Source organism: Globicephala melas, chromosome 8 (genome assembly GCF_963455315.2).
Source record: "Globicephala melas chromosome 8, mGloMel1.2, whole genome shotgun sequence".
NCBI lineage: Eukaryota > Metazoa > Chordata > Mammalia > Artiodactyla > Delphinidae > Globicephala > Globicephala melas.
The window spans coordinates 81,961,301-81,984,975 of record NC_083321.1 but is presented as its reverse complement, the minus strand read 5'-3'; the positions used below and the strand labels follow the sequence as shown (position 1 = coordinate 81,984,975).

At 37.0% G+C, this 23,675-nt stretch overlaps 1 protein-coding gene across 4 annotated transcripts in view; it reads left to right on the top strand.

Annotated features, from left to right (window-relative positions):
• Positions 1-602: 602 nt before the first annotated feature.
• Positions 603-23,675, top strand: part of MSANTD4 (Myb/SANT DNA binding domain containing 4 with coiled-coils) — a 39,998-nt gene continuing 16,925 nt past the window's right edge. The window contains exons 1-5 of one of the 4 annotated variants that reach the window (XM_060303995.1): positions 603-746; positions 11,026-11,643; positions 11,998-13,770; positions 14,484-14,538; positions 15,458-15,604. In XM_060303995.1, coding sequence (XP_060159978.1) covers positions 11,182-11,643; positions 11,998-12,573 — 1,038 coding nt within the window. In that variant the 5' untranslated portion in view covers positions 603-746; positions 11,026-11,181 and the 3' untranslated portion in view covers positions 12,574-13,770; positions 14,484-14,538; positions 15,458-15,604. The other 3 variants (XM_030835937.2, XM_030835931.2, XM_030835913.2) reach the window with 3 other exon arrangements.

The window sequence follows — 23,675 nt, the reverse complement described above, 5'->3', positions numbered from 1 at the left end:
AGATGGCAGCGAAAGAGGCAACTGCAAAGGGGATAGAGAAGAGGACTGAGAGGAAAACCAGGAGAAGCATTATGTAAATCAAATGAAGAAAGGTCAACAAATCAAATATTTTTTGAGGAGGTAAGATAAGGACAGAGATGTGATGCCTAGATTTAGCCGTAAGACAATCACCAGTGAGCTTTGCCAGGGGCAGTCTCAGAGGAATGATTTTGAGGCCAAACTAGGTCACAGTTGTCTGAGCAGAAGGTGATGCTGGACTAGGAACCAGCTGGGGCAACGCAAGGATCCCACTTCCTCTTTGCCCTTTTAACAGGTAAGGGTCAGGATAGGAGTAGAGTTTGGGGACGGAGCAACCTGTGTCCCAATCTTGTTGAACAGGCTGCGGGCTGATTGCTAGGGGCCAATCCTTTCCTAGAGCTCTTGATTGACAGAGCCGTGCGCCAAAGATTGAGCTTGAACGGGAGGCCATGACTCACAAGGGGGCGGAATTCCAGGGCACTAACCCGGAACGGTTTGGACTCGCGTTCCTTTGTGAGGAACACCTAGGGCGGGCCCTCTGCCAGAATGGCAGTATCCTCCGGGCCAATGGACGAACCTCGTTAAACGAGCGGCAGCCGCGCCAGCCAATGGCTTAGCGGCAGGAGGCGGGCGAAGTCAGTGGGCGGGGAATTAATGAAGCGTCTTTTTGCCACCCCACCCCCACACACCCCAGAGGCGAGCGTGGGGAGGTTCCGCCAGCGTCGTAGGTGAGCTGTTGCGTTGTGGAGGAGGTTGCTAGGGAAGTGGAGGCTCCGCGGCCGGTGGTTGCTAGCGTGGCAGCGTCAGGTAGCTGCCCCCCCGCTGCCGGCTCTGGACCTGGCCCTGCGGCGTAGCAGACTACGACGTTCAGGAGAAATACCAGTCGCAGCTGCCGCCTGACCTGGGAGGGTAGGGAGGGCCCAAGCCGCTGAAACAAGGCTGCGAAGGTTTTTCGGCCGCCCAGTCGCGACTCTAATTTAATACGCGGAGCGGGGACTCTTCCAGTTTGCCCCACATCCTACCAGGTGCAGCCATTGCTCTGTGGCAGAGTCATGGGCGCGCCCCCTACTACTGACTGACCTCCCAGGAATTCAGCCTTCCTGGATTCTCCCAATGGGAGCTGCTCCAAAGGAAGAGGTGGGGAGTGAGAGGTATTTTATTAATATGATAACCGGCGACACTTAAGTAAACTTTAATCATTTACCTATCACAGCTTATAGAGAAGAGCGTCCTATTCGGCAGGAAGGTTAATTTCCTCTAAGAATATGGTGGCGACTGTGGGGTGCGGGGTTGGTGGGAGGTGGGGAGCACACTTCCAAGAGGATTGGGGTGGGGGTTGGGGGAAGTTTGTAGATTTTGTGATGTTTTTCTTCTTGAACAGCCTAATGAGTTTACCAAAAAAAAATTTTGGACCCAGAATTTACTGCCTGATTTAACTCAGACCTCTTACTTCTGTCTTATCATGCAATATTTAGGAACTTCATTCTTAAGTATTAGTCCTTGAAAAAAATTGCCCAGGTATAATATGCCATTGGTGGTACACCATCTTCACAAGGATTACCTAAGTGAACTACTTATACCTATTTCCAACCAGGAAAGAATTATTGTGAAATGGGATTTCAGGAAAATGGCTGTTCTCTGTGATTGGGCATGGAAGAACTAAGAATTTTTAGAGGTTGCAACTACTAAATTCCCTTTTGTAAAGATAGGGAAGAAAACCAATATGAAAGGGATAGTGTTTGACATCTAAAATGGCATCTTTTCATATTTTGTGAGGTGTTTAGCCCCAGCACCAAGAATATGTGCCTGCTACATAGTAGGAGTTTGATAAATATTTGAGTAAATTATTGGGTAATGGATGATGAAAATCTAAGCTGTTACATGAGTACCAAAATGTAAAGGAGAAGAGAGAAAAAAGAAATTCCTGGAAACATAGCTTAGTTTCTTTTCATGCAAGCATAGCTACCAAATTTCAACTCGTTTGCTTTGATTTGGGTACTGTCTTAACACTAATCAGATGTCAAAGATTTTCACACACTTAAGCCATGACTGACTGGAAATCTAAGATACATATTGTTGTCAATTTCAGTGAGCTAAAAAATGTGTGTTAAAGTGCATTTTGTTGAGTTCCCTGATAGTCTAGTGGTTAGGGTTCCGCGCTTTTACTGCTGTGACCCAAGATTCCCTGGTCAGGGAACTCCGCAAGCCGTGCCTCCCGGCCAAACATTTAAAAAAATTAAAAAATAAAGTGCACTTTGTCAATGAAATAGTTCATCAGTTTAGCATAGAACAGTCAGGGACAAAGGGATACCACTTTTGTAGGATAGAGATATGGAGTTACAAATTGTTGGGGGGTGGAAACAGGATATGCACATAAAAGCAACTGCTGCCAAAATTTTAAGAGTGTATTGACTCAAGCATAGTTTTAGAAGGATTGTTATTTTTATCATTACAAAATTGATCTCAGACTCTAAGAGCAGCAAAATCTGATTATGGGTTTCTGCCTAAATTAGGATTCTCTTGACAACTGCAGTCATTGTTTATTATTATGCACTTGTATTTTGCATGTTATAGTTTGTATATTATTACAGTAACATTGCCTCCATATAAAAGGTATGTTGCTTGAATTTCAAAAATATGTGAATTTTCACTGATATATTTGCCTCTTATAGTAAGTTTTTTAGCAAAGAATAAGTTCTTACAAGCCAACATTAAAGATTTGCTGACATTTGGCCCCAGCCTAGCTATCCAACTTTGATTCCTGATACTTCTGCCATTTATTACTGCCCCTCATTATTATATTTGTTTTTTAAGACCCAAATCAAGTGCTAATTCCTTTTCACAACCTCCCTTGATCCCACCAAAGATTTCTCCTTCTGAACACCCAGGGTATTTTGTTAATAACTTCTCTTGTTGCACTTTTCTTACATTTACATTATTCATTGAGTAAAGAAATATTCACTTACTATGTCTAGACTATACTAGGAAATGGATAATAGCTGGTATTTGTTAAGGGCTTATTATATCCTACATATTATAAGCTTCTTGACTGGATTATCTCATTTAATCCTCAAAACATCGTGAGTATTATTCTATTTTTCCCATTTATAAATTAGGAAATAAGTTTAAAAGGTTAAGTAATTTGCTTAAGATCACAGAGTTTCTAAGTGGTGGAATTAATATATAAGCCTAGGTAGTCCGTATTCAAACTTGACATTTACAGTCTCCATTAAAATTTTTTCATGTAAATTTTATGCGTATATGTTTTACTAAATTATAAATTATTTGATAGAAATAATATATTCATCTTTGATCCCTTATTGCGCCTAATGTAAAGTAAGTGATTATAATATAGCCTGATAGTGGAAGCATGTAGCAGGGACATTAGATTTAGATTAATGGAACAATGAAGGTGCTGAGGGTGAATAGTCACTGGCCAGATAAAAGAGCAAAGACCATGGGAATTGGGAGCATGTGCCAAAGGAATACATGTACGATAGTCCTAAGGTAGGGATCATGAAAGCTAGAACTGGGCTGTCCAATACAGTAGCCAATAGGCATATATTGCTATTGAGCACTTGAAGTATGGCTAGTCCAAAATACTCACTGGATTTTGAAGACTTAGTAGAAAAAAAGAATGTAAAATGTCTCGATTGTTTTTATATTGTTTAAATATTGAAGTAATAATATTTTGGTATATTAGTTTAAATAAAATATATCGTAATTAATTTTTACCTGTTTTTCTTTACTTTTTTTAATGTGGCTACTAGAGGATTTAAAATTATATATGTGACTGTCATATTTGTATGGGACAGCACTGGTCTAGAATTTAGAGGAATTTCAGAATGACATTACTGTGTGTGCCCATACTGACGTGTATTGGAGAGGGTGGGTTGGGAAAGTATGTTTGGGGTTAGTATTGGAGGTGATAAAATTGGCAAAGGTAGATACGAATATATATAGGTAGGACTCAGGGTTTGTAATAGGGAGAGAGAGAGAAAGACTAGGGAGAGTAAATTTACCTCCGAAATGTGTACAAAGCCTTTGAAAGGTTTTAAGCACTCAATACATATTTGTTGAATGAAGCATTGTGTCTTAATCGCTCAGTCTTAATGGATGTTTCCAATGTATACTCCTAGTTCAATGCTAATTCTAATAAAGATATGGTAGCTGTCTAAAGACTTAAAAGAAAGTTTGGTTCTCTAACGAGAGCAGTCCATTTCTACTTAAGTCTAAATTGACTTAGCTTGTATTCCTTTGATGTATTCCCAACACATAGGAGTGTGAATTGGTTCTTACAATTAGACATATTCCTCTTCCACCTAACATGACTTTCTCCTGGGCATATTTTTCCAAAAAGAGTCCAGCTTTGTCTGTTGTTGCAAGTCTTGTGGCAGATGAAGCCTTAATGATCTCTGAAGGGAAATTTCTTAGCAGCTACAACATTTGCACTCCATCTTGCCTCTCAGTACACATTTGAGCAAGTCGACTTTTAACACTGATTCTCTAGCGGGGTGCTTCTCAATCCTGGCTGCAAATGAGAATCACCTGGAGAAGATTTTTTTAACTTTATTGAAGAATAATTGGTAAATATAATTGTATATGTTTAAAATATACAGCATGATGATCGATATACATAATACATTATGGAATGATTACCAAGATAGAGATAATTAACACATCCATCATCTCACATAGTTAACTCTGTGTGTGTGTATGTGTTGAGAATGCTTAATATCTGCTAGAGCACTTTTTAAACTCCCAATGCCTAGCAGTATTTTAAGATTGTTTTAATTGCTCAGAGATAGGGACTGGTTATAAGTATTTTTTAAAAGCTCCCTAGGTGATTTTGATGTGCTGTAGATCTGTACTAATATATGCTATTGAGTTCTTAGAATGTGTTTAGTACAAAATGAGATGTGCTCTAATTGTAAAATATACACTGGATTCAAAGACTTAGTAGCAAAACAAGAATGGAAACTCCCTCATTAATCATTTTTACATCGACCATATATTGGAAAGATAATATATTGAACTTACGGGGTTAAATATGTTAAAATTAATTCTACAATTTTTTTGGTTTTGTTTCATTTTTGCTTTTCTGAGGCCACTAGAAGATTTTAAATTACATGTGTGGATCCCTATTTCTGTTGGTGTAGTCCAAGGACCAGCAACATCGGCATCATTTGGGAATCTGTCAGAAATGTAGAATCACTGGTCCCACTCCAGACCTACTGAATCAGAATCTCATTTTAATAAGCGCTCCAGATGATTCAAATACGTAAGGTTTGAGAGACAACATCTTTAGAATTTTTTCAGTTTCATAATTTTTCTTCATTTTTTGTTGATTATTTTTCATTGTAGAGGGTGGTAAGTTTTTACATTCATGATTTCCTCTTTGTCTCTTCATTTGTCCTTTAGAATCATTCATATACATCTCATTTTTCTGTTTTCAATTTTCCTTTCATTTTCTTATAATTTAACATCTTCAACAGTCACTGCTTTTCTTTTTTTTTTTGGTGGTACGCAGGCCTCTCACTGTTGTGGCCTCTTGCGTTGCGGAGCACGGGCTCCGGATGCTCAGGCTCAGTGGCCATGGCTCATGGGCCCAGCCGCTCTGTGGCATGTGGGATCTTCCTGGACCGGGGCATGAACCCGTGTCCCCTGCATCGGCAGGCGGACTCTCAACCACTGCGCCACCAGGGAAGCCCAGTCACTGCTTTTTAAATTAATGAATGGAATTAATATGCATTCATGTAATATGTGTAATATATAATGTTTCATAAATACATCTGTACTTTTATATTCATATGATTTTCTGGAAAACATCTCAAGAAATTATTAATATCAATTACACTGGTGGTGGAGAGAGATTTTCACTTAATTTTGTTGCTTTATTTAGGTTCTCTAACCATACCTATGTATTTTACTGTTTTTTTTTTTTTTTTAAGTCAACAGAGATTTGTGGGTATTGGGTTTATGGAACTTTAAAAAGTATATTTTTCTGTAATAAAAATTCCTCATAAATATATTTTTAATATAATGTTAATCACCTCAAAGTAAAATGAAACAGATGTGCTCTAGGCAAACAAACAGCTCTGTGATTGAGACAAACGACTGTATACATGATCCCTAGAACTGGTGGTTGGTGGTGGACAGAGTGAGTGAACCTGTTGTAGAGCATAGCATGTTCTGTCTATAAATGTTCCTAAGTTGAAAACTGAGCTTCTGTGAGTATGTACACACACATAGACATATGTACACATTCCTTTTCTGGTTTTGTTGGCTTGCATTAACATAGTAAAATGTTGTGCTAAGCCATATTCATACTTTAATTGGGCATCATATTCCATTATGTAGCTGTAGTATAGCTTATTCATCTAATCCCTTATTGATGAATATTTATATTTTTACCATGCTTCTACCTTTTAAATATGACAGTGCTTTTTAAATGGTTCAAGAAGCTATTTAAATGGTCTGAAACATTCTGTATCTTTTGGAAACAAAAAGTCTTCCTTAATGCATTGTAAGTAATTTGATATGGAATTTGATGTAACTTTAGCAATCTGTTCTATTTTTAAGGACATCTAACCTGCTGATTTCATTTTTTAAATATGTCTTTGATAACCTGCTCATCATTGGTTCATGCTGCCTAAGTAGTAACATAGCCTATTTATTTAAAATTTCCTTTCAGAATTTTGTATAACTTGTTAACTGTTATATTCTTTGGCATAGTTATAGGGTAGGTAGTTTATCTAAAGTCTTCACTTAATCTCACAAACTGCTTCTTGCCTATATTGACTTGAGCTGCCTTTTCCTTTTAAACATAATGCTTTGCCCATAGCAGTTTCAGTTTTGCTAGCTGACCTTACTTGAGTTATTTTCCATTTCATTTTCTGCTCTCTTTCCCATCCCTCAATCACTGCCTTATTTTAAGTTGTATTTTTACCTCCTTCTGTTTGTTAGGCACAGTGTTATGTGTTCAGGATACTGCCTTTGGAGCAGGTGGGCTACCATCTTCCAGCTCCTCATAGGGGTGGAGCAAATGGTAGAGGAAGGAGAAAGTCAAGTTTGACTGCAGTAATTCCTTGAAATATGCCACAACCACAACATAGGTACTAAAGAGAAGTATATTTGGGCTGGTTTAATAATGTGTAAATCAGTTAGGTTCAGTTCCTTTTTTGTGTTGCTTATAAATATAGTATTTCATGAGTATTCTTCAGTTGCCTCTAGAGAAAAGCAGAATACTTGCCCAGCCCAATTGATAACTTGCATTACATAAGGAATGTTAGGTCAGTGCTAATTAAATGTGATCCTCTAAAATTACAAGTCTTCTAGAATGTTCACTAAACTGTTGTGGGATCAGATGTTAAAACATTGCATTTTCTTAATTTTTATTAGGTAATATTTGAAATATGCAAAAATCATGTAGCTTTAAGTGTGCTAGTAAACTAACTCCCTGACCACTCAAAAGAAAAATGTTCTAGTTTGTAACATTTATCCAGTTCTATGTTATAAATACTGCCATCTTGGCCAGTTTCTATTTCCAAATATGACATTACTGAATGTGGAGTTGGGAAGAGATGTGCACAATGACCTTTGCCAGCTCACATCAGCAGGCTCCAATATACCACTAATGTTATAAAGCATAATGATAAAGACCCACAGACCTACCACTTGACCTACGAACTAGAACAATACCAATATTATTGTGGCCTTTCTGTTTCCTATGTCAAAATTATTTAAAGATTTGCCTTTCGTGCAATAGTAGTAAACCTAATTTGTTAACTGTGTTCCAGGAACTATTCCATATTTTACTAAAACCTTTAATCCTTACAGTATCTCTATGAAGTAATAATATTATTTTACAAGTGGAATTGCACATAGGGAATTTAAATTAGGCCACACAGCTAGGAAGTGGCAGAGTCAGGATTCTAACCCAGGCAGTCTGACTGCAGAACGTGTGCTCATAACCATTACACTACACTACCTCTTTTGATGATATATTTTTTTAATAGATCTTTATTGGAGTATAATTGCTTCACAATACTGTGTTAGTTTCTGTTGTACAACAAAGTGAATCAGCCATATGTGTACATATGTCCCCATATCCCCTCCCTCTTGAGCCTCCCTCCCATCCTCCCTATCCCACCCACCCCTCTAGGTCATTGCAAAGCACTGAGCTGATCTCCCTGTGCTATGCTGCTGCTTCCCACTAGCTAACTATTTTACATTCGGTAGTGTATATATGTCGATGCTACTCTCACTTCACCCCAGCTTCCCCCTCCTGCCCCATGTCCTCAAGTCCATTCTCTATGTCTGTGTTTTTATTCCCGCCCTGCCACTAGGTTCATCAGTACTATTTTTTTTTTTTTTTTTTTTTAGATTCCACAGATATGTGTTAGCATACGGTATTTGTTTTTCTCTTTCTGACTTACTTCACTCTGTATGACGGACTCTAGGTCCATCCACCTCACTACAAATAACTCAATTTTGTTTCTTTTTATGGCTGAGTAATATTCTATTGTATATATGTGCCACATCTTCTTTATCCATTTATCTGTTGATGGACACTTACGTTGCTTCCATGTCCTGGTTATTGTAAATAGTGCTGCAGTGAACATTGTGGTACATGTCTCTTTTTGAATTATGGTTTTTGTATGAATATGTTTCCTTATATTCTAGTGACAAGAGGCTTATATTTGACTATAAAGGCAGGATTTGCCTAGGGCAAGATCGAAAGTGCTGCCACTGATGATACATTCTTATTTAGTGGATTTCAATTTTATTATTAAATGTCTCAAGAAATTTTGGAAGTCTGCTTTAGGCATAGTTTGCTGCAATCTTTTTTTGTTTTTGCATGCTTTGCCCTTTTTGTGGATGTATGAAATTGACGATGATTTCTTGAGAGTTTATTTTCTACTCTTTTGAACTTTTAGTTCTCTCTAGTCTCCATTTCAGCAGCAAGTGGCAGTTCAGGAGATGGTTATTCTACATCAGAGGTCAGAAACAAAATGACATAGTGGTGGGTATGTTTTTGGTGATGTTATTAGATACACAGTTGAAAAAGATTACTGGAAACTTGAAAAGGAAGAAATGCATAGAAGTTTAGTGAAATCTTAATAAAAATTACCTTTTTATTAGAGTTTAGAAATAAGGGATTTGCATCCACTTTTAAGTCCTAGAGAGAAGAGGCTCAAACAGTGATAGAAAAGATTAGTGCATTTTCTGATTAAATTTAGTTAGCCTTACTCAGTTGCTGTATTTTTGCGTCAGTAGAAAATACTATTTATATTTTTAATTACAAGGGAAAAATTTTTCACTCTAATAAAAATTTTAAACTGGCAGATATTAAAGTTTTTAAGAGAAGAAACCATGGTAGAGTGAAACATAACTGGTTGAAACTTCGGAGGGTTTTTCTGCCTATATACAGAACTTTATCCCAACCTTCCACATAGATAAGGATCTGTTCTTTTTGAAAATTTTCTACTAAAAGGCATCTCAAAACTTAGCAACACATTTCTAAGATTTAGCTATCACAAGCTGCTAATAAAGTGGAAGGAGATGTGGCCTAAGGGAGCCTGAATTTATATCCAAGTTCGGTCATTTAACTAGCCATGTAATATGCAAATTATTCAGTTTGCCTGAATCTTGTCGTGTAAATACAAATGCAAATGATGGTATCTCGCATTCAGTGCTGTGGTGGGGATTAAATGACAGGACATGGAACTTAATGGATATTTGGTATTTTTTTCTTTGTATTGGTAGGAAATGTGGACCTTAACAGCCTCATCCCAACCCTCTCATTTTGTAAGCAAGGGAAAAAAATCGGCTCTGTAGCAGTGATCAGTATGTGAATTAGAAGTCATAAACCATGGTTTGTTTATATATCCCTTACTCTTTCTGAGCCCTTGTCCCCATTACATACTTTTAAAAATCTCTTTTCCAAGAAAAAGACCCATTCAACATCTTTTCCAGTTTGCTAGTGTGCCTTGCCATAATGCAAAGGCTAGATAGCAGAAAAACTACATTTCTCAGCTATTGTATTGAGGATTTGGATGTGCTTTAGATTCCACCAAACAGATGCACTATTTATAAGACTCAAAATCAGAGTCTGTAAGAGAATCAGGTGTGTGAAGCATTTGTTTCACTGGTGTGAGTCAGCCCCATGGTTTTCAAACTTTAGCATGTATTAGAATCATCTGGAAGACTTACTGAAACACACATTGCTGGATCTTGCCCCCAGAGTTCCTTATTCAAATGGTCTGGGGTGGGGCCTGAAAAGTTTACCTTTCTAGCAAGTTTCAGGTACACCCTCTTTCAGAGTCTAAATTTTTTTGCTTTTTGACATCCCAAACTAATGGTCATTTTGGCAGGTTGACTCATTTATTCATTCAAAAAGTATGCCTGCCATATGCCAGGATCTCTGCTAGACTCTGGGGACGTGATGGTGAGTAGAAATGTTGCTGTCCTCATGAAACTTCTGTTGAAATAGGAGAGACATTCTTAGTTGTATGTTAGCACAAGTGTAACATTTAGATGAAGACAAGGAGTAATTTGACTTGTCAGCAAAGGCATCACTGAGGAGCAGATGTCTAATCTGCAAGTTGAAGGATGAGGAGGAATTAAGTAGGCTAGGCAGGGAACAATCCATTTCCTAGGCAGAGGGAACAGCGTGTGCAGAAGCCCTAAACTGGGAAAGGGACTGACAAGAATGGGTGACTGAAAGAGGCCTTTGTAGTTAGAGTAGAAAGGATGAATTTGGGAGAGTAGAGTAGAAGTAGGGAGCAAGTCAAGAGTGAATACTGTCAATTAGTTCGGAACCATTACAGCAGCCTAGGTGAGAGAAAACGGTATCTTGGACTGTGGTAATGCTGGCAGAGACACAAATATAGTCAGTTTTGAGCCATGTTTAGAGGTCTTTTGTTTTTTTAATTATATAGCTTATTGGGTTGAAGTACATTGCAGAAGTTGCAGGTTGATTGATTTTTACTTTTTTCTCTTTAGGAATCATCCATCCTGCCTGTGCTATTGGATGAATGGAAAACTCTGATTTAAACAAAGTACTAACAAGGAATTGTCCTTGATTTCTGTACTTCGTAGCATTCCTCAGAATTCTTTTTACATCTTTTCTTACTGTAAAAACTGCATTTAAGTTAGAAAATGAAGCAATTGAAAAGGAAAAGGAAAAGCAATTTCAGTGTACAAGAAACTCAGACCCTTTTGAAAGAAATTACAAAAAGGAAAGAAGTCATTTTTTCCAAGCAGCTCAATACAACAATTAATGTGATGAAGCGAATGGCTTGGGAGGAGATTGCACAGTGTGTGAATGCTGTAGGAGAAGGAGAACAGAGAACAGGGACAGAAGTGAAAAGGAGGTACCTTGACTGGCGAGCACTTATGAAGAGAAAGAGGATGAAGGCGAACATTAAGCTAGTTGGTTCGGGGTTTCCCCTTCCCACATCCGATTTAGATGATTCTCTCACTGAAGAGATAGATGAAAAGATTGGATTCCGAAATGATACAAATTTTGATTGGCAAAATGTGGCAGATTTCAGGGATGCAGGTGGATCCTTAACTGAGGTCAAAGTGGAAGAGGAAGAAAGAGATCCACAGAGTCCTGAAGTAAGTATTAGCCTGTGTGAACCCTCTTTTTATTTCTCCATTTCTGATATGAAAGTTTATTATAGACCAGGAACAGTTAAGAAATTCCCAGATTTTCAAGCTAACTTAAAAATAGTACATAACAAAGTCATTCCATTTTTTTCCATCTTAATATCATCAATCTCTTTCTTTTCACCTAAATATACTTCTCTTAATTATATATATTAATGATGTCAGGTAATAGTAAATATTTTTCAAAATTCAAAGTAAATGGTTTTGTGTGCTCAAACAATACAGAAAGCTTTTAAGAAATTCTTAGACAAATTAACAACCATGAAGTATAAATAAATACTGAGAACTACTTTTCTCTTTTAGTTTGAGATTGAAGAGGAAGAAGAAATGTTGTCATCAGTCATACCGGATTCCAGGAGGGAAAGTGAACTTCCTGATTTCCCCCACATTGATGAGTTTTTTACTCTGAATTCAACACCATCTAGGTCTGCATATGATGAGCCCCATTTGCTTGTAAACATAGAGAAACAGAAACTAGAATTGGAAAAACGACGGCTTGATATTGAGGCTGAAAGACTGCAGGTAGAGAAGGAACGCCTACAGATTGAGAAAGAGAGGCTGCGACAGTTAGACATGGAGCATGAGCGGCTTCAGCTGGAGAAGGAGCGGCTGCAGATTGAAAGAGAGAGGTTGAGGTTACAGATAGTCACCTCAGAGAAACCATCTTTGGAAAATGAACTTGGTCAAGGAGAAAAGTCCGTATATCAACCACAGGATATAGAAACAGAGAAGTTAAAACTTGAGAGAGAACGCTTGCAACTAGAAAAAGATAGGCTGCAGTTTTTAAAATTTGAATCAGAGAAGCTGCAGATTGAAAAGGAGCGCTTACAAGTAGAGAAAGAGAGACTACGAATGCAGAAGGAAGGACACTTGCAGTGATCTATCTAGATCTCCATTTATCAATCGTTTGTAAACCATAGGCTTAGATAATATAAAAACGGTAGCAGGATTAGCTGTATTTTTTTTTTCCTGTTTAGTATTAGTATTTTCAGGGCTTCCCTGGTGGCGCAGTGGTTGAGAGTCCACCTGCCGATGCAGGGGACACGGGTTTGTGCCCCGGTCCGGGAAGATCCCACATGCTGCGGAGCGGCTGGGCCCGTGAGCCATGGCCGCTGATCCTGCGCGTCCGGAGCCTGTGCTCCACAACGGGAGAGGCCACAACAGTGAGAGGCCTGCGTACCGCAAAAAAAAAAAAAAAAAATTGGTGTTTTCAATAGGAAAAAGATAGTTATTTGTGGGTAATTATATGCTTAAGTAGTATATTGTATAAAAACTATGTACCCTTGCATAAACAGTATAGCAAAAACTATTGTGCTATACTCTTTAAATTAGTAAAATTACATAGTCTTGTCTAATCTGTGCACTCAGAGTTTACAATTATGTCTGTAAAATTCTAGCTCAATAGTTCTCAACTGGGGGTGACTTTGGCTCCCAAAAGATACTTGGCAGTGTCTGGAGACATTTTTGGTTGTCAAAACTGGGCAGTGGGGCATGTTGCTACTGGCATGTAATAAGGAGAGACCAGGGATGCCTACATCGTGCAATGCACAGGACAGCCCCCCACAAAAAAGAATGATCCAACCCAAAATGTCAACATTGCTGAGGTTGAGAAACCCTGTCCTAGCCTGACTGAGCACCTCTTCAGCTTTGTTTCAGTTTCAGAATATTAAAACCTCAGATATTTATGTGGGAGTTACTTAAATGGCCCAGAACTTTAACTATGAAACATTACTGTGTAGTATATTGAATATAGAAAGTTATGAAGATTATAGGTATTTTATTCATATGTTTCCATCTGTAAATAACGTGAGTCAGAAAACAATGTAGGGAACATCAGAGATTGTCTAAAGTGGGTCACTTTGAAAAGCAGTTAATTCGTCTAGCTATTGATGCTTTAGATACCACGCACACTTTTTAAGCTTTAGTTAGTTACCCTTTCTTCTTTGACTTCATTGTCTTAGTTTAGACAAAAATTTTCATTTCAGACATGTACTGAAATCTTAATGTAAGTGGTTGAAGCTAGTAAAAATGTTACCAATTTAAAAACGGTACCCGTAGTCAATGAGCTTGAACTCGGTAAGTGGTAATTTGATTTTTAAAATAGATAATAGCTATTTGGAACTGGGAGTGGGGGTGGGGGGAGAATGTCCTTGTATCCAATAGTAATGATGATGGTGATGAAATAATGATAGTAGCTGTGTGTTTTGAATTAGGGAATCACTGCACACTACCTGACCTAATCTGTAGAAAACTGAGAGTAGTATCTATTATTATTCCTGAATCTGAGACTTAGAAGTCATACAGTGTGTAAATGGCTAATTTCATATATCATGATGTATTTTGTCTTTGCTCCTCCCTGTGCAACAAAGTATGTATCTTTAGTTCCTTTGGTGTTTATTCTGAGACCAAGGGCTTGCTTAATTTGGTGATTTGCCTTCAGTCCCCTGAAGGTACTTCTTCCACAATCCAGGTGATTCTAATGCACACTAAAGTTGAGAATCACTGCACGAGATCACTTTGTATTTTCCCATTTCCAGAGCTGATATGTAGCCTTAGTATATCTCTTCTATTGACAGGTACTACCTTGATTCTGCATTTGGTCCTTGTTAATTTAAGAATGTCTTGAAACCATATGTGACATTTGAGTATGGGTATATAAGGAAAAAATATACTTCTTCTTAGTTACCTTGACTTTGAAATAGTGTTATTTTTCTATAACTGAAATAAATGCTTCTACCATAAAAATAAAATTTGCCTATACTAACTATGTGAACGTTTATCATTTCAAGTGATGCTCAGTGATGAGGGTTGAGGTTGTGAAGCCTGGAAAAGAGCTTTATCATGGTGAGTGGGGGAAAGGGGCCTAAACATTTGTGTTAGACATTGTGCTATGTGCTTTTTTATACATTATTTTATTTGTTTCTCAAAACAATCCTGAGCTAAGTCATGTTAGCCCTACTTTTATAAGAAAGGAAATAGTGCCTCAGAATACTTGAAAAATGATATGCCAATACTGACCCAAGATTTTAGCATAAGAGCTCTAAGGAGAAGGAGTATTGAAAGTTTGTAGGTGTAATTATAAGTATTGTAGCTTGGTCACTTGCTACTTGTGAAAGTCATTTAATTTACTCTGTGATTTGATCTCCTCATGTGTAAAATGAGTGTAATGATATCTGCTCTGCCTATGCTTCATAGTTCTTTTTTTGTTAATAAAATGGTATTGAAACTATAGGCTATTTTAAAATTGGCTATTTTAAAGGCAAGTTGATATTAATGTTACATTTAAGATCAATAGATGTTAATTTCCTAGAAGTAAGCATTGAAGATAGCCAATATTATTTATGGATGGAGCATTCTTGGTTACTATAAGTAAGAGACTTAAAAAAAAAGCATCAGCTTAATATCTTCCAGGGCTTTGGTTGAGGAGCCTTGGGTTTCTTAACCCTGCCCCAGGTATAGATGGATTGGGTTGGGTCACTATAGTAGGAAACTTCATTGCTGCATTTCTGAAGTGGTAGGCACACTGGGAGTGAGTCATTTTGGTTATTTCTGTGTAACAAACCACTCCAAAACAGTGGCTCATGTTGCTTATGATTTTAGAGGCAATTAGGCTGAGCTCAGTTGGGTGGTTCTGATCTTGGCTGGGTTCTCATGGTCAGCTGCAGGTTAGCTAGGCTGTTCAGCTTCTGGGGGTGTTAACTGGATATTGGTTTGGGGTGGAGGGTTGTCTTAGCTCTCCTGATGGTGTTTAATCCTTTAACAGGATTTGTTTTAATGGCGATGGCAGGAGTTCAAGAGCGAAAGAAGTGATTCTCAAAGTGTCTTGAGGTCAAGGCTCAGGACTGGCACTTCACTTCTGCTGCACGATACTGGCCAAAAACAAATCATCGGGTCAGACCAGAGTTGACAGGTGGGGAATCGAGTCCACCTCTTGATATGAGGAGCTGTAAAGTCTTTGCAAAAAATGGGGATACAGAGAGGGGTGAGGAATTGTGTTCATTCTCATAATCTACTACACAGTCATTTTGGTTTGCCTGGGATACTCCTGATTATACCAGTGGTATTGGTAGCTTATCTGGTTTAGCATTTGTCCTAGGTAGAAATACCCCAATATGGGCATTAAATTATATTGTCATCCTGATCATGAGGAACACCTTCATCCCTTTTGTAAGGATGCTGATTTAGAAGAAGAAAGGGGCCATAAATTTGTTTATAAACACTATAGTCTTTGTGATTGAAGAGAATTTTTGCTTAACTTCTTTTTTCTACCTAATTTGTCCATTTTTTATTACTTTGCTTCCTCTTTTCATTTTTCTACCTCTTCATGCTTTGTCACTTATATCCTGAAAATAAAAACAGATCATAGTGCTTCCAGAATATTTTGTTTTAAATTGGTAGCTACCTTTCCTACCTCTCCTTAACTTTTTTTTTGTTTTGAAATCAAAATTGTTTTCACTGGGTTGCTCTACATTTGTTTTAACATTATACTTCCCCCCAAATAAATTAATTTTTTAAATACAGGTGACCCATTGAACAATGTGGGGGTTAGGGGCACTGACCCCCCTATGCAGTTGAAAATCTGCATGTAACTTTTGACTCCCTGAAAACTTAACTACTAATAACCTATTCTTGACTGGAAGCCTTACTGATAACATAAACAGTTAACACATATTTTGCATATGTATTACATTCTGTATTCTTACAACGGAGTAAGCTAGAGAAAAGAAAATGTTATTAAGAAAATCATGAGAAAGAGAAAACACATTTACAGTGCCATAAACAGTGTCTGTTTACAAGATGAATTGTCTGTCTTGGCAGTATCTACATCAATATTGTGTTATATGATACAAAACACAGTAGATGTTATATGTATTACACCAGACATCAAAAATGAATAAAATATGAAAAATTCATTTATTTACAGGTATGATGCTTCATGCATTGATAATAAAGGAGCAGCAGTATGATTGCTTTATGGTAGCCTAGTGTAATCAATATAATTAATTTATGGTAGCCTAGCCTATACACTAATGAATGAATCGTTATAAAATTTTTATGAAATATAGTATACAGTCATATTCATTATAGAGTATTGGAAACATTGTTACATTTAAAAAAATCATTGTGATGATAGGCTGATACTGTTTCTCCAATTATGAGAGAGACATACTGTACAGTAATGTAATACTTTGAAAACAAGTTATAAAATAGCAAGAAAACTAACACATTACTAATCTTATATTAAATATCACTCACCTTATTCCTATATAAGGATAGGCTTTCCACTTATATACAAGTCTTGCACATGATGTTCTACACAGTGAATACTTAGGTGATAATGACTGTGACACAAAAACGTCTCATACAGTTCTTGCTGTACAGTTATTATATTTTCACATGCAGACACACAAACACAACAGATAAGTTTATTAACAGTACAGCATAGTGATTATTTACTATTCATTAAGTGGAAGTGGATCATCATAAAGACCTTCATCCTCATAGTCTTCACCTCGAGTAGGCTGAGGAGGAGGAGGAAGAGAAGGAGTTGATCTTGTGGTGGCAGAGGCAGAAGAGGTGGAGGAGGTAGAAGGAGAGACAGGAGAGGCAGGCACACTCAGTGTAACTTTATGGAAATACATTGTAATTTCTGTCTTTTTTGCTTTTTCATTTCTCTAGAAATGTTTTAACATGGTACCAAACCTTCCACTATCTGCTTTAGTTTTGGTGCCCGTATCAGAATGGTCCATGTTGTAAAAGAAGTCAAATGCAGTCTTGCATAATTGGAACACTTCTACCAGATTATCTAATGTCAATTTGTTTTCTGGCACTGCTTCTGTTATATCTCTTCCTCATCATCTGGTTTGAAAGCACTCATCTTCATCAAGTGGTCTTCTGTTAATTCCTCTGGTTGTGGTGTCTATCAGCTCTTGAGTCTCTCCAAGATCCATATCTTGAAACCCTTCCCTCACCCCCCACCTTTTTTGGTCATGTCCACAATCTCTTTTATGATTTCCTTGATTGGCTCTATCATAAGTCCTGTGATGTCATGTAACACAACTGGACACAGTTTTCTCCAACAGGAATTTACAGTTCCAGGCTTAATGGCTTTCACGGCTTTTTCTAAAATAACCATGACATCTTCAATGGTGTAATCCTTCCAAACTTTCATGATGTTCTGTCAGGGTTCTCTTCCATTGTGTTGATAGTCCTTTCCATAGAGTACCATGTGTAATGAGCCTTAAAGGTCCTTATGACCCCCTGATCTAGAGGCTGAATTAGAGATGTTGTGTTTTGGGGGAAGTAGATCACTTTGATGCCTTTGATGTTGAACTTATGGGGTTCTGGGTGGCCAGGGGCATTGTCCAATAGCAAAATAACTTTAAAAGACAGTCCCTTCCTGACAAGATATTTTCTAACTTCAGGGACAAAGCATCTATGGAACCAGTCCAGAAAAAGGGTTCTCATCGTTCAGACCTTCTTGTTGTACAACTAAAAGCCTGGCAGCTGGTGTTCATCTTTCCTTTTCAAGGCTCAGGTGTTAGCAGCTTTATAGATAAGAGCAGTCCTGATTATAAACCCAATTGTATTTGCATAAAAAGTAGAGTTAGCCTGTCCCTCCCTGCCTTAAATCCTGGTGCTCACTTCTCTTCCTTACTAATAAATGTCCTGCATGGAATTTTTTTCCAGAATAGGGCACTTTTGTCTTCATAAAAAACCTGTTCAGGCAGATATCCATTCTCCTCAATGATTTTCTTAATGGTGTCTGGGAACTTGTCTGCTGCCTCTTGGTCAGCAGAAGCTGCTTCTCCTATTATATTGGCATTTTTAAAAAGCCAAACCTCTTTCTAAAATTATCAAACTGTGCTGGCATTAAATTCTCCAGCTTTAGATCTTTCACCTTCCTTTTGTTTTAAATTATCATATAATGACTTTGCTTTTTCTTGAATCAAATTAGAGCCTATAGGTATGCCTTTCTTATAGCCACCCTGAACCCATATAAAAGCTGCATTTTCAATATGAGATAAAAAGGTATTTTGCAAAAGTGCAAGGTTTTCACACCTGCTGCTGGAGCTGCAGTGACAGCTTCATGAATTTCCTTTTCCTTTTTTACAATGGTCCTTATGCGGAATTCATTTATCTTGAAATGGTGGGCAATCGCAGCTGCAGACCTTAATCTACTCTTCACATCAAGCAATTCAACTTTTCCTTATAAAGTTATGACTTTTCTCTGCTTCTTGGGAGCATTTCCAGCATCACTAGTGGCATTTTGTATGGGTTCCATGGTGTTATTCAAAGTTGATGGTATTGCACTAAACACGATAAAAAATACACAGGAACTGTGAGAGATCACTTTTAACTGTGGTATGCAATTTACTGGAGAGGTAAACTGCTCATACAGAGATGATTAGCATCACATGGCATTTTAAGCTGATACAACACGAGCTCACCACAATAGCAACAAAAGGTGGCTATGAAATTATTATAGTGTTACAATAAACACTACAGTTAATTTATGCAGTTATTTAATACTGGATTTTTACATTTGTTTACATTTCTTTGGACTATGAATGGTGCCATATATGGTCTATGTGTGTGTAAGTTTTGATAAATTGTAATTTTTTATAATAGATTTTTGTATATTTTGATAGTAAATAATGAAATAGACTAGTACCTACGTATATTTTATGCATTCATGACATATCTTTTTCTTATGTTTTTGATATTTCTAGGCTATGCAGTTCATCTGTGAGTTTTTTCAAATTGTCACAAATCTCCAAAAAGTTTTCCAGTATATTTATTGAAAAAATTTGCACATAAGTGGACAGCTCAAACCTATGCAGTTCGAAGGTTCAACTGTATATAACTTTTGTCAAGGCTTTCTAGTTGCTATCCTTAGACCTGAAGTTGTAACTTCTAAAGCTCCCAGAATATTAAACACCTGTTTCATTTTTTGACCTCTAACTTCTTTTTGACACATGCTGAGCCTTTAGAACATACATATCAGGTGGCATTTTGTGCAGTGCCTTAATTAAAACCCAGATGAGAATTGTCAAAGGTATCACTTTGAAATTTCTCCCCAATGCATATCAAAAAGGATTTAGCTTAAACATAGTGGGAAGAAAACCAAAGAACATATCTTCTTGGGGGAAAAAAAAGAGTTGTTGATTAAATCTCAGGAGATTAATTTACCACTGTAGATAGAAGCATTGAGACCATGCTGAATTGAACTGAGACCAGAAGAAATGAGAAATTGACAATGATTATAAAATTTGAATTTTGATAAATATATTCTGAGAACTTTCTTGATATGAATTTTATCAGGGAAAACCCTTTATTATTTACCATTTATTTTCTGATGTGACCCATTCATCTTTAAAAAATTTTAATAAGTTGAAATATAAAATCCATCTACTCTGGTGTCAATTCCTTTCGAATCTAAATTTCCAGTTCCAACATTTGAATTGAACTATAAACCTGTATTTTCAATTGTTATATGGCATTTCACCATGTATAGTTTGCTGTTTTCTGAAATACATGGTATATGCCAGAATCAAATTCATTAACTCCCTTCTCTCATATCTGTAAATTATCTTCCCTATGCAGTTGGTATTATTTGTACCAGATTGTTTGGTTGGAAATTTTAGTGGTGTCTTCTAATCCTTTGCCTTTTTCAATCTGCTCATGTTGTTAAGTCCTGTATTTTCTTCTTTTGATGGCTCATTCCAACCTCCTTCAATCTCACATGTAGTCTTTGGCATCGTGGCATTTGCAGTCTGTATCTCAGGAGTCTCCTGATTCTCAGTTTGCTTCTATTTAATCCTCCCTGTATGATACTTCCAGAATAGATTTCATAAAGTACTGTGTTCATTATGCCCTGAGAATTAACAGGACGTGAACTAGTGGAAGAAGAGCAGAGCTCTGGAAAGACCATAGGTCCAGTCTCAGCTCCACTTTATCAGCTGAGTGATGTGGGGCAGTTGGTGTTTCTTAGTCATGGTTCTTCATCTCTATTACATTGAATATCATGCCCTAACTCTCACTGTGTTTATATTAATAAAATTAATATATGAGAATGCAGTTAGAATTTAGAAATCAGCTTAAAGACATTACACATTTTTCTTCCTTGTAACAAGGATTCCTTCTGAATCAAGTGTAATATCCTCAGATGTTCTTTGCCTACCCTAAGATTGTCTCATACCAACATAAATAGGTTTGTCAATGTTCTTTCCAAATACTCCATGAAGTTTTCTTCCCTTTTCCTTTGATCATGTTGCTTTTACACTTGAACTTTTCAGTTTTTATCCTAGAGTGACAATCAGAAGAGAAAAGCTTTTTTCTATATGGGGACTTAGTCATTTCTACCATTCTCTACCATAATTAAAAATATAAAAATGAATTTCCCTGAATAAAATTGAAATATTTTATCATATAAATTTGGTATCATTTTAACAAGTTGATGTATAGTTGACTTACAGTATTATCTTAGTTTTGGGTATACAACATAGTAATAGTATATAATAGTAATTTGATGTTTTTATAGGCTATACTCCATTCAGAGTTATTATAACATATTGACTATATTCCTTGCTCTGTATATTACATCCTTGTAACTTATTTATTTTATACCTAGTAGTTTGCACCTCTTAAAGCCCCTCACCTATTTTGCCCCTCCACCCATCCCTCTCCCCTCTGGTAACCACTGTTCGTTTTCTATATCTGTGAGTCTGTTTCTGTTTATTTGTTTTATTTTTTTCTCTTTTTAATTGGGGTATAGTTGCTTTACAATGTTGTGTTAGTTTCTGTTGTACAACGAAGTGAAGCAACTATATGTATACGTATATCCCCACCCTCCTGGGAACTCTCTCCCAATCCCACCCCATCCCATCCATCTAGGTCACCACAGAGCACCGAGCTGAGCTCCCTGCGCTATACAGCAGGTCCCCACTAGCTATATGTTTTATACATGGCAGTGCACATACGTCAATCCCAATCTCCCAATTCATCCTCCCCTCCCCCCATGTCCACACATCCATTCCCTATATCTGCCCTGCAAATAGGTTCATCTGTACCATTTTTCTAGATTCCACATACATGCGTTAAAATACGACATTTGTTTTTTTCTTCCTGACTTACTTCATTCTGTATGACAGACTCTAGGTCCATCCACCTCATTACAAATAACTCAGTTTTGATCCTTTTTATGGCTAATATTCCATTGTATATATGGGCCACATCTTCTTTATCCATACATCTGTCGATGGACATTTAAGTTGGTTCCATGTCCTGGCTATTGTAAACATTGCAGCAGTGAACGTTGTGGTACATGTCTCTTTTTGAATTATGGTTTTCTCAGGGTATATGCCCAGTAGTGGGATTGCTGGGTCATATGGAAGTTCTATTTTTAGTTTTTTAAGGAAACTCCATACTGTTCTCCATAATGACTGTATAAATTTACATTCCCACCAACAGTGCAAGAGGGTTCCCTTTTCTCCACTCCCTCTCCAGCGCTTATTGTTTGTAGATTTTTTGATGATGGCCATTCTGACTGGTGTGAAGTGATACCTCATTGTAGTTTTGATCTGCATTTCTCTAATAATTAGTGATGTTCATCATCTTTTCATGTACCTTTGGCCATCTGTGTGTCTTCATTGGAGAAATGTCTGTTTAGGTCTTCCACCCACTTTTTTATTGTGTTTGCTTTTTTGATTATTGAGCTTCATGAGCTGTTTGTATATTTTGGAGATTAATCCTTTGTCACTTGCTTCATTTACAAATATTTTCTCCCATTCTGAGGGTTGTCTTTTTATTTCATTTATGCTTTTCTTTGCTGTGCAAAAGCTTTTAAGTTTAATAGATCCCATTTGTTTATTTTTGTTTTTATTTTCATTACTCTAGGTGGTGGGTCAAAAAAGAACTTGCTGTGATTTATGTCAAAGAGTGTTCTTCCTATATTTTCCTCTGAGAGTTTTATAGTGTCCAGTCTTACATTTAGGTCTTTAATCCATTTTGAGTTTATTTTTGTGTATGATGTTAGGGAATGTTCTAATTTCATTCTTTTACATGTAGCGTCCAGTCTTCCCAGCACCGCTTATTAAAGAGACTGACTTTTCTTCATTGTATATCCTTGCCTCCTTTGTCATAGATTAGGTGACCATCGGTGCATGGGTTTATCTCTGGGCTTTCTATCCTGTTCCATTGATTTATATTTCTGTTTTTGTGTCAGTACCATACTCTTGATTACTGTAGCTTTGTAGTATAGTCTGAAGTCAGGGAACCTGATTCCTCCAGCTCTGTTTTTCTTTCTCAAGATTGCTTTGGCTATTCAGGGTCTTTTGTGTTTCCATACATGTTGTAGAATTTTTTGTTCTACTTCTGTGAAAAATGTCATTAGTAATTTGATAAGGATTGCATTGAATCTGCAGATTGCTTTGGGTAATATAGTCATTTTCACAATATTGATTCTTCCAGTCCAAGAACATGGTATATCTCTCCATCTGTTTCTGTCATCTTTGATTTCTTTCATCAGTGTCTTATAGTTTTCTGAGTACAGATCTTTTACTTCCTTAGGTGGGTTTATTCCTAGGTATTTTATTCTTTATGTTGCAATGGAAATGGAATTGTTTCCTTAATTTCTCTTTCTGATATTTCACTGTAAGTGTATAGGAATGCAATCGACTTCTTTGCGTTAATTTTGTATCCTTCAACTTTACCAAACTCATTGATTAGCTCTTGTAGTTTTCGATGGCATCTTTAGAATTCTCTATGTATGTACCATGTCATCTGCAAAGAAAAGAAGTTTTACTTCTTTGGATCTTCTTTGGATTCCTTTTCTTTTTCTTCTTTGTTTGCCATAGCAGGACTTCCAAAATTATGTTGAATAATAGTTGCAAGAGTGGACATCCTTGTCTTATTCCTGATTTTAGAGGAAATGCTTTCAGTTTTTCAACACTGAGAATGATGTTTGCTGTGGGTTTGTC